The sequence below is a fragment of the Enoplosus armatus genome, chromosome 3, assembly GCF_043641665.1.
Source record: "Enoplosus armatus isolate fEnoArm2 chromosome 3, fEnoArm2.hap1, whole genome shotgun sequence".
NCBI classification, from domain to species: Eukaryota; Metazoa; Chordata; class Actinopteri; order Centrarchiformes; family Enoplosidae; genus Enoplosus; species Enoplosus armatus.
In genome coordinates this window covers 1529587-1541126 of record NC_092182.1, presented here as the reverse complement: position 1 = coordinate 1541126, position 11540 = coordinate 1529587, and the positions used below count along the sequence as shown (strand labels likewise).

At 45.5% G+C, this 11540-nt stretch overlaps 1 protein-coding gene across 1 annotated transcript in view; it reads right to left on the bottom strand.

Moving 5' to 3' along the window:
• Nucleotides 1–9646: 9646 nt before the first annotated feature.
• fbln2 (fibulin 2) overlaps nucleotides 9647–11540 on the bottom strand; it is a 50580-nt gene continuing 48686 nt past the window's right edge. The window contains exon 16 of the mRNA XM_070902780.1: nucleotides 9647–10007. Within this exon, the coding sequence (XP_070758881.1) occupies nucleotides 9647–10007 (361 nt within the window). The remainder of the gene's footprint in view (nucleotides 10008–11540) is intronic.

Here is an 11540-nt window from a genome sequence, read left to right as displayed (position 1 = left end):
GTGGAAAATTGATTTTTGAACTTGGCATATTTGGTTGGAAAGCTTACGTTTTGATTTTGGAAGTCACACTTCCAGCTCTTTCACCTTTCCAAATTAGAATTCTAGTGTGTTTGGCTGTGGAGCCAGTGGTGCAAAGTTACCATACCACCACACCAGCAACGATTACTGGACGGCGACCTGACTTCCTCATGGCAGGACGCGCGAGCTAAGCCTGTGCAGTCCGATTCATGGCGCATCATGATGTGGGTTTCGCGGGGTCTGAAACACTTACTTTGAAAAAGTAAAGTGTTCAAAGCAGGCCCGGTCACCTGGATACCGCAGCCACGAATAATGGAATGGGACTCCGGGTTCTATTTTGTGGGTTTTCATGCACGAAGGGGGCCATGGCACTGATCCTTGATGCCACCGTAAGGTGGTTAAGCTTCCGTAAATGCTTCGAGATTGCACGGAGGCGTTTATGCTTAATATGCTATCTGTTGCAGTATTTTCAGAGAACAAGTGTTGGAAGATCGCCATGAACCAACATGGCTACGCTTTGCTGAGGAGGAATGTATCTGTTTTTATCTATTAAATGCAGTGGCGGTCTCTCTCCATCAGTTGAGAATCGCGTGGCTGTCCCCGTGGTCTCTCATGGATGGGTTGTAGAGGTGCTTATGAAGACGTACCTGCTCGGCCAGCCACGTACATAGACCGACTGGCTTCTGGCGTCCCGGAGTCCCGCCGCCAAGGCTGCTCTTGCAACACCTAGAGAGCTTGAGGTTCGGGGTGAATCAGGACAAGCGTGTCAGAGAATCTCTTTCATTGGTCTGACCCTGGATATGGTCTCCTTCAGAGCCCACCTGTCAGCAGTTATTCAATCGATCGCCATACAGGCTCCAATGAATGTCCTGAGATTTAAGGCTATCCTTAGGCCCTTTTAGGGTGCAAGTGTGCACGTTAGGCCATGGACGCACAGTTGCTTTGCATTTCTGAAGTGTACAGGAGCAATAGAGTCCAGGGTGGAAGTACAGCTGTTATTCCAGAGTCTTATTAAGTTGTTGGCGTTAGTACCATCAGTGTCAGCAGCTGAAGACTGGATGGGCGATCGGACTCGAGGAAAACTCGAGAGTAGACACAGCAATCCGCTGTCTTACACGTTGTAAGCGATGGTTTGGTGACCGCATTACATACAGTCAATCAGAGCAATGAAGTCAATAGCGGGAGGACGTGAAGGACAACAAACACGAACATTAAAATCAAAAAGTATCAACACTATATCATATTTAGGCATAATTACAGGCAGGTCTGTAAATCACAATACAGAGAAAGGAGAGCAGTTCAAAGAATAGAATGACTGTCAGCCCCCTGCTCTGCCCGCCTTATTAAAAACCTGGATGAAAAACTGTAATTAGAATAAGAGTAAAGGTACATATTTCATCTATTTGTCTCAGCTGTGTTCGTCTCTCTGTTAGAATACTGTATCAGTGTATAGGCGGACAGCTTTATGATAGGCAGTTCCTTTGAACAACCGTATACACCGAACTGAACCGAGCAATGATGAAGTTACATGTCAGCCAGGTTCCCCCAAGGCCGGAAACAAGTATGTTAAGGAATGATGATGAAGTGAGCTTTCAAGTCTTTTGCCCTCTTTACTGTCAGTGCCGTAGGGAGAGTCGGTGCTTGGTATGGCGGGGAGAGTCCCTCCCTTCCTCCTCCACGTGCATAATGTATTGGCACTCAATTCCTCTTAGTTCACACGACGCCAAACAAGTCAACAGACAGGATTATACGTGATCCGCTCGTGTCGTTTTAATTTTGAAGGTTAGTAATCAGTAATATCATTTTGGTTCTTAGCACAAAATGATTTGTAGGATTGCAGGGGTTCGCGAGCATTGCTGGGTGTTGTTACTCCTGTTTCCTCTATTTCTATTGCGATTTCAAGCTTTCTGGAGGCATAGATGGGGATGCTCTCTCTAAAGGTGGGTGGGTGGGTGCCGAAAAACATCACTGCCAAGGTGGAGTAAGCATTTTGTCCTCACGCCGCCATTTAAAAAGACACGCCTGCGTTCTCGCTGTGACTCCTACTCGCTATAAAATTAGAAATCGTTAAGATGAGCGGTTTTAATGTGCGCGATCTCGATAACGAATCATCCCGTCGCGAATAGGACGCCAATGAGCGTGTGCAGTGGAAACAAGTTGTGAAAGCAACACTGAGGCGATATGGTGAACTTAGTTAGTGAATAGTAGCCCATTGACACGGAGCTCCGTTATCATTCATTTGGTGTCGTGTTTCTGACCGCCTGACCGATGGAGGTCCAGCGTCCATCCTGGTCTCCACCGACTCCTGAGGGAAATATCTGGCTCTTCAGCTGCTAAATGCTCCGCTCTGTTCGCCAGCTTTTTTTTGCTTCCCGCTTCCTGCTGCGACCACGAGAGCGGCGAGAGTGAAACAAAACAATCAAAAAAGTTGCGGCCCAGGCGGATAAACAAAGAGCTGAAACTCTAAACTATAAAGCAAATAAAGCAGTCTCGCGAATCTTCTTTTTGTAATGGTTGTAGTATCTTGGAAGGTGCTGACAAACGATCATATTATCATGTGATAAACAGCTGACTTGTTGCACAGAAGCTACTGTTTGGTTATTTTGGTGCTACACCTGATTGTGCTAACTGAAACCATGGAGCGTCTAGATGCTCCAAGAGGTACAATCATCGCGCATCAGGTCAAGGGAAAAGGACATATACCGTCCCCTGCCTCACTATAAAAACTGTTGTGTTTTTTTTTATTCTAGATATTTGATATTAGATATTTGACTCCTAAATGGCCTCCATTGCTCTTTCACGTCGGTTCATCACTTTCAGAACCGGTGCTAACTTTAATTTCCTGTTTTGTCATTGCTACTGGCAGATGTATGATAAAACAAAAAATATTGAACCCGACGAATCGAACACATCAGATTTTCCACATGCTGCACTTCATTGTTTTTGGTTTCAAACCAGAAATGCAAATGTTATCTTTCATGCTGTTGTTTTTTTTGTTTTGTTTTATGGTATAATTCCATTTTTTGATCCGTGTACCTTTCCACATACACTGTATAATTAAGAGCAGCAGTTGGAGCAATTACAATAAAAAATGAGGGGGGGGGGGGGGGGGATTTTCCATAATGGGCCTATCCAAGAAAAACACTGTCACCTGAAAACAGCATTTATGCATCACGACTGCGGTTATGACACAGACGGATTAATCAAACGTTGCTCGTCACATCAAGGAGCCACACATCAAACCTGGGGAGGTAAGTGTGACTAATCGTGAGTGCACAAGAGGAGGATCTTACGCAAAACGCAAGCTCTTTGAACTCCCGGTGGGTTTTGTGCGGCACGCAGCGCAAGCGTGGTCGAAGAGGACACTCACTCAGATCTGTGATCAGCCCGAGCGAAAACATAAGGAAATCAAAGGCGTCATTTCACCGGAGCTCCTGACATCTATCCATGGAAAGAGCTGACTCGTGATTCCACACAAGAGCCTGCACGATAACCATCCACCGACGCGTTATTACAACAATGTGACAACAACAGTTCAGCGGAGTCAGACCTGAGACAGAATGTGTTTGCGCTCACGTGTGCTGGAATGGAAAATGCAGGCATGCGTTTTGATGCGCTGACGCTCAGGCAGGTTACGCAAGTGTGTTGTGCAAGTGCAACATTCTTCCAGCGCCAGCTGAAAGCTGTGGGAATCGGTGCGGTCTGCTGCCCTCTATTGTCAACCCGCCGGCCCACTGGGTTTACCGCAGGGAGAGCTCATGATGTCGCGATGCACGGCGTGAGAGTAAAATGCAAATGTAACGCATACATGTAATCGGCATGTAATGTGGTTACTGATGGTGGTTACTTGTGAGCTTTAACTGTAGTTCCAGCTGAATGTATTAAACCTATGTCCAGGAGTCAATGGTTATACTCCAGCAGGTTCTGGTCAGCATTCAGTCTGAAGCAGTGAAGCGAGGAGTTGAGTTTGAGTTCACTTTGTAAACAGATCAATCAATCAACATTTCTATTCCGCATACGGTGCTTAACAAATGTATTAGACCACCTGTCATAAAAACGAGAAAACACAAATATTTTAGAAATCTGTCAAAAACTTGTTTCAAACTAAAAATTGTATTGTTATTTATTAGGCAAATAACAAACTGGAACAACTAAATAGTCCTTATTCACATATATTAACCAGAAATCTTAATATTTTGTACGACCTCCTTTGGCCCTGATAACAGCTTGCATTCTTGCTGGCATTGCTTTTATGTACTTTTCGACCGTCTCTTCTGTTATTGAGTTCCAAATCGTTTCTAGCTGTTCCCAGAGACTTGCTTTGGATGAAACTTTTGTGCGATCTATTCTTGAATTCAATAAATCCCAGATCTGTTCAATAGGATTCAAGTCTGGACTTTGACTTGGCCAGTCCATCAGTTCCAGTACTCCAGATTCCTTTTCCTTGGTCAAGTAGTCTCTGCACAGCTTTGCAGTATGCTTGGGGTCGTTGTCTTCTTGGTATATGAACCCACGACCGATCAGGTTCAATCCAGAAGGGATTCCATGATGCACCAAGATGTTGCGGTAGACCTTCTTGTTCACGATACCGTCGATTTTAACTAATTTGCCCATGCCGTCTGAATTCTCGTTTTTATACTCAAATTTGAGCCAGCACACTGGAATTCTCTGAGAAGTCAGAAATGAATCAAGAATAACATACAACCACTAAAACAAATGTTTCTGTTCAGGAATGCAAGTAAATAACTGTCATTTGGCATCTCAATCAAAAAAATAATAACGTGCTTTACTATTTTTTTTCTGCTTTTTTGTAAAACAGTAAATTTTGAGAATTCATGGATAACAACAAGAATTATATTTTAGCATTAAAGATGTCATTTTGATTAAAGAGCTTGGCTTGCACATACTGGTGGATTAACCATTACAGAAATATATTTTGGTCATCAGCAATACTGTTCATTTAGGGCAGCGGGGGCAAACACCTTACACTGGGTGGTGGTCTGATACATTTGTTAAGCACTGTATATACGTTCATGACCAGCATTAGTGCAACCCCCCCCTACCACACCTATTGACCTTGATGGGAAACTCTGGAATGAATACACATATCTGAACATTTGAAATAACATGCAAATCCCAAATGAAATTGTATTGCTGGTTTGAGAGACTTTTTATTCTTGTTAGCAGTGTGGAGCTAATACCACTGACTGGCGGACATAGTTAAAGGCAAAACATAGCTAACATATTCTGCATAAGGTTGCAGCTTTTACGCTCAAAGATTACATGTACTTCTAAATGTGACAGCGGCAGCTAATAGGTTCGATCAAACGCAGCTGCTTTTGGTACCAAACCCAGGAAAACCCAATCAAATAATGCTGTTTGAGACTTTTCACACAGATGAAGAAGCCGTTTGTTATCACTCGTTCGGGGCAGAAGAGCGGCTCCTGACGGTTACAGTGGATTATAATTACTGATGCATTAACATGTGTGATGTATTTTGCTGACCTCCTTCAAAGCAGACGTTAAAAGGAGGCAGCTCACCTACGTGGAACGCAGTCGTTTTCTCCTGTGCTGCTGTGAAAAAAAAGGTCCATTCATTTGAACTAATGAATATATACTGTCAGGTAGTTGAATCTAAATGTTAAAATAAAACTAACTATTAACTTGCCGTTATGCGTTTATGTAAAATCTTGTGGGAGTAGCTTGACATTCACTAGCTGCTGCTTCCTTGACACCTCTGCCTGCTCCAGGCGACGCTTTGCGTGCCTCATGCGTCCTAGGCATCGGTGGATTTTCTGGTTTGCAGAATGTGCTGCGACGTACGGGATCGAAAACACCCCGAGGCTGGGCGCTTTTTTTGCCCTTCCCCCTGCGAAAAACAAACAAACTGCGCAGTGAAAGTGGATGCGGCGAAAAAAAAAACCTGCTGGCATTTAGGCGTTAATGTGGAACAATGCTACGAGAGGCCTGGTTGTTCTCATGCTGGGGTGACATGTATTTAGTTGTCTCGACAACCCTTTGAAGTCGAGACAGATAAGTGGAGATCACACCCTAATGTGTGGGATGCCACCTAAAACCAGCGGAGAGGAAAGAGGCCACCCAGTGCACGCTGGACTCGCCGCGCAAATCACACCCGTTGACCACGAGGACCATTGTTTACCTCTCGAGATAAATTGTGTGTAACTTTATCACGCTCCGGCTAGGTTTTTCCCACAGGAAGTAATGCCTTTTTTTTTTTTTTTTTTTGTTGACATTTGTTTGGTTTGCAAAAAAAAAAAAAAAAAAGGACAGAGTATATATTTCCAGTTGAAAGTTCACAGCGCTCGACACACTGACCGACAGATGATCCCTTTCAAGAAGTCGCCGGAGATATTTGATGCAGATACGACCATATTAGCTGTGATTTGTGAGGCTTTCACCGTGTTTTTGAAAATGTAAACATAAAAGCACGCCATAAGTCAGTGCGGCAAAGGTTATCAGGGGTGAAATGTGTGTGTGTGTGTGTGTGTGTGTGTGTGTGGTCTGCTGGATGAAAGCTCCGGCCTCTTGGAGCACTCAGACACTCGACCCCAAAGCAACAGGTACAGAGGAAATGCACAAGATTACTGCGGATCAGCGCGTGCTTTGTGGACGTGCTTATACGCGTCTGCTGCATAATGACGCCACAGAGACTGCGCTAAAATCAATATTTTTTTGCATCAACTGTGGATTCAATGACTGCGTGTGACGCGAATGGGGTCACTCGCATCACCCGACTCTCTCAGAGTTGGTTTGGTCTTTTTCTGCCAACTCAGCTCTCTAAAAAAACAAAAACTGGCGAACATAGTGGAGAGACAGCTGTTTTTCTTGGCCGAGACCAAAACACAAGAATATTGGACTTGCATCATCGTCATACGGACGGTCTACTGGGTGTGTAAATGGGCAACGATGTCAACATTTTGAGGCGATAACATGAGCGTTTTGTTGAGCTTGTTCCACGGCCTGCAAGTGGCAAGTTTCAGCAGTTTGAGTTGCGATAAAGCGTGGGGGTCTTCAATGAAGTCTGGCAGTCAGACCGTGCAGATAAATCCAGTGAGGGGAGAGGCAGAGGCGTGCAAAGGTGAGTCGAAAACCAAATAACCAAAAACACACTAGGAAATCACTGACGCGTGTGAGGACAAGGGCAAACTGGCACAGAAGGGGGGGGGGGGGGGGACAGACTGAATACACCCAGGTGAGTGACTAACGAGGGACAGGTGAAACTAGTCAGTAATCATGATGGCGGGAAACACACCAGGGGCAGGAAGTGAAGTGTCTGAACCGAGCGGAGAGGTAAGTACTACAAAATAAAACAGGAAATGTGCAACATACAGCACAAAGTAAAACAGTAAGACGTTCAGACATTCAGTGTCTTGCTGAAGGACACTTCGATGCAATGGGGGGGGGGGGGGGGCTACTGACCACTGCGCCGCCATGCAAGAATGCTCTGAGGAGGATGAAAATGATGTGAATTTTTTTGGGGGGAGATTTTGGAGCGACATTGTTACACCGCCACCATGGAAACACCACCTGAGGGAATATCCGTGGCTATATATTTCATTAGAGCACCGTTCATCCCTCCAGTAGAAGAATCTGTGCAGAGGGGCGCGCATTGAAGCTGCTCCGGAGGCTCTGCTGAGACACTTTATGTTGGCTTTTCCACTCATTTGTCACTCAGCCTAAAAATAATATCAGTATCGGCCAGGCCGCGGTGTGAGAGAGTCACCCTCCCTACTTTCCATTTGAAAGGCTATCTGTTGGGGATGTATTAATAGCGTGAGGTTGCAAAGCGCGCACACTTTTCCGGGTGGGGATGTTGTGGGAGGGCGTAACACACACTAAAGCGGTGGAATAGCTGATAAAAACAAGATAAGGTCTGCCACCGAACTTATTGTGACGCAGTCTCATTTCAAATGAACGTCTCTGCACTGAGAGCAAAAAAAATAAATTCACCGGCTTTGACGTTTCTGTCTCCTCTTAATGCTTTCCTGTCCGATCAGGACGCGCCTCTGAATTGCCCTGATGGTGATGGAGTGGCGTATGAGGCGGCGAGCACTTTCTCCAGTAGATGGGGATGTTGGCTCACGCTTCACTCAAAGTGGAAAGTGTGGACAAACTCAAACCCCCGACACTCCAGAATTTGATCTGCACTTTTATTGAGCGGATTGATCGTCATTTATTGATTGATTGATTTATAGATGCGGACGTCCTGTGGCAGCTGAAACCGTACAGGCCAGTGCGAGGCCAGTCTGGAGTTACGGCAGCAGACTTGATCCAATTCCTGCAAACTACACGGGAATCTGTCGAGTGTATGCGCAATTGCATGAATTTCACCCTGAGATAATTACAACACAGTAACATAGAAAGATACGTCCAGTAATAAAGAAATTAATATGACACTATACAATAAAATGATCAACAGTAAACGCTACGTTAATATTCTCAGTGCTGGAATTTGCCATACGTGACTCTGATTTTCTGGTGTGATTTGAATTTCAACACTTACTTTTCATCAGATGACATCTTTGTTTAAAAAAAAAAAAAAATAATAATAATATACATCAAATGCTTAACAAAATGTACTATCTGAAGGATCTGGTACTTTTTTTCTAACCACATTAACACATTTGGGTGGTTACTGTGGAGGCCCAAAACTGACAAATGTAAAATGAAAAATATAACTTGTATCATTGAAATACATAAAAAAAAAAAAAAAAAACTTTATTCAATCTGAAATAAATTTGAAACTTCCTTATTTTATTCAAAACGAATTGAAACTTTAGAATCAAAATTCAGATCACACTCTGGACCAATCCTTGGCCTGGGCACACATGGACACGCCCATCTCATTATCATATAAGCATGAGAGACATAGAAAACAGCCAAGGCCATATAGAGAAACAAGGGAGTTGGCAAAATAAAATGAATTTCCCATTTTAATTGAATCCATTCGTTTAAAATAAAATAGTTTAAGTTGTAATTTATTCTGGTAATAAACTGGTATTAAAGGAAAGACGTCCTTTATTGCTCTTTTTACACTGAATTCGGTTACTTTTCGTAACTTTTAGGCTTTTAGCGCATTTTGTCCGTTTTGGGCCTCCACAGTTGACAAGTGCCCCTTTACGTCTAGTGCTGCAAAGGTTTATTAGTTTCTTCAGACTTTCACGAATAATTCTCACGAAAATGAACATTTACACAGGGGGGGGGGTAAAAAAAAAAAAAAGCCATTTTCAAAGAGAGCGGAGCAGCCTTTGCGCGGTGACCCGTGCAGCACCTGGACCGACAGCGCGAAGCAGACCCTAACAGCGGCTGTGCGTGAAAGCTAAATTGCGTTAGCGAGAGTCAGAATGAAAAACGTTTTGGTAAAATACAAATACAAGGTTTCTCAGGAAATATGATTGTCATAGAACGACAGCCTGCCGAAAGACAAAAGAAACGGTGAGGCCTTCTAGCAGCCTTTTACAGGATTCTTGAATAATACTTCACCGCGGGGAGGCAGCATGTCTGCGCATGTAAAAAAAAAAGTTTAGCACCATACGAAATGTCCAGTCCCTCTCTCTCTCTCTCTCTCTCTCTCTCTCTCTCTCTCTCTGTCTGTTGCTCTCTGGTGTTACATGGCGCTGGACGTGATGAAGACGTGGATCCTGGCGAGGAACGAGGTGAACGTCCCCTGCCTCAGCAGCTTCATCTCCACATCTATCAGGAAGTCTTTGGGCTCACGCACTTGCCTCTGCAGGTAGACGGCGCCCGTGAAGCTGTTCAGCCTCCTGGTGCTGAAGTAGCCCTCCTCATTGCCCTTGGCGATGCCGATGACCACGTGATCGCCGGAGTAGGCGGGGGACGGCCCGATTCGGAAGATCTGGGTGGGAATGATGATGTTGGTCTGGAAGCTGAGCTGGTAGTAGGTGATGCGTATGGGCGAGTTCTGACAGTCCAAGGAGTTACTGGGACAGCTGATCCGCTCGCAGCGACTGAAGAGGGGTCGAGGAAGAAAGAGAGAGAGAGACAGAGGGTGGGGTGAGCGAGACAATATTTGGTAGGTGCTTCAGACTCTATGGTGGAACATTAAAAATGCCCATACGCAATGATACACAGACTGGTAAAATATCTGCTCTGCTCTGTCCCTTCCTGAAGAGGGCGTCAGTGTTGCGTGTCCGGTCCAGGTTTTTGTCACCTTGGACCCCAAGCAAGGTACTTATTATGAGCCCGCCCTCAAGTCTAATCAAATCAAATCACGTACACGATCATACGCAGTGCAACGTATAGCGAATTAGTCCAACAAATAAAAAAAGATCAAATAAAACCAGAAATATATAATATAGTATGCGGTGAAATAATACGACAATATAACCAGTAGTGAGTTTCAGAAAAAAACAAAACATAATGTAAGGTAACGTCAGTATGACAGTGATTTATGGCAGTTGAATGGAGTATAAGTTGTATGTGTGTGTGTGTAAAGTCACTGGCTCAGGACTTGAAAGGCCTGAGGGAAGAAACTCCTCCTTGTCCTCTTTGTCTCGGCCTTCAGGCATCAGTAGCGCCTCCCTGACCTGTTGTTGGCGATTGAGGTCTTGTTTGATCCTCTCAGCCTTTGTCCTGCACCTCTTGGTGTAAATACCTCGCAGGGCTGAGAGTTGACATCTGATGTCTCGCCACTTCCTCTCCTTGCGCGATAACTGGGACAGGGGGGACTCTGGCAGTCCACCACCTGCTCTAACTGGTCATTGCTGATAATGAGGTGATTGCTGTCACCCCATGGGACGAAGCTCTCTGTCAGGTCTCTGCACTCCCCCCTTGTTGCCAGTGCTGTTGCGTGCCGCGCCGGAAGACTCGTCTGAAGGGTTTTCGCGAAGGTGGCAGGAGCCTGAGGTGAAGCGGAAGTCTGAGGTGTAAAGAGGGTGAAGGGGGATGGCGTACAGTTCCTAGAGGTGCGCCAGAGGGGTGCGCAGAGTCCATGATCCAGGCTGCAACGATAGGGTGCGGCTGCTTCACCAGAAGCTTCCCCCCCAACTGCCGTCAGTTCAATATCGGGAGTGGTTAGGCCGAGTGACCTCACGTTCCCCGTTATATTCGACGGAAGAGAGGCTCACGCCACGGCGTCAGTATCTCAAAATCTCCCCTGGTGTGCGTGCCGAAAGGAACCCCAGCTCCACGCCGGTAATCCTGTAGCTCGTCGCGGGTGTAAGGCATTACTTATCCATCGCACGTCAGGATTTACAGCCCGGAGTAAAGCTTGATGTAGTGCGCCGTAAAAAGGTTGCACAGCTCGTGCCAAAACGAGAGTGTCTTGGAACGGAATGAATCACGGGGGTGGCACTAAAGGCGCGCCAGGAGACATTTTAACCTGAGCCGCGCGTCCACGGCTGCCAAGTCCACTCGCCAACGAAAAGGTGTCTCTCCCACAGCGAGCCGGTGCCGCGTCGCACGGAGGTTGACAAGGTGCCTCTTGATAACATTGATAAGGGGCCTCCTGTGGGCAGCACCGAGCGGATCAAAGCCCGCCG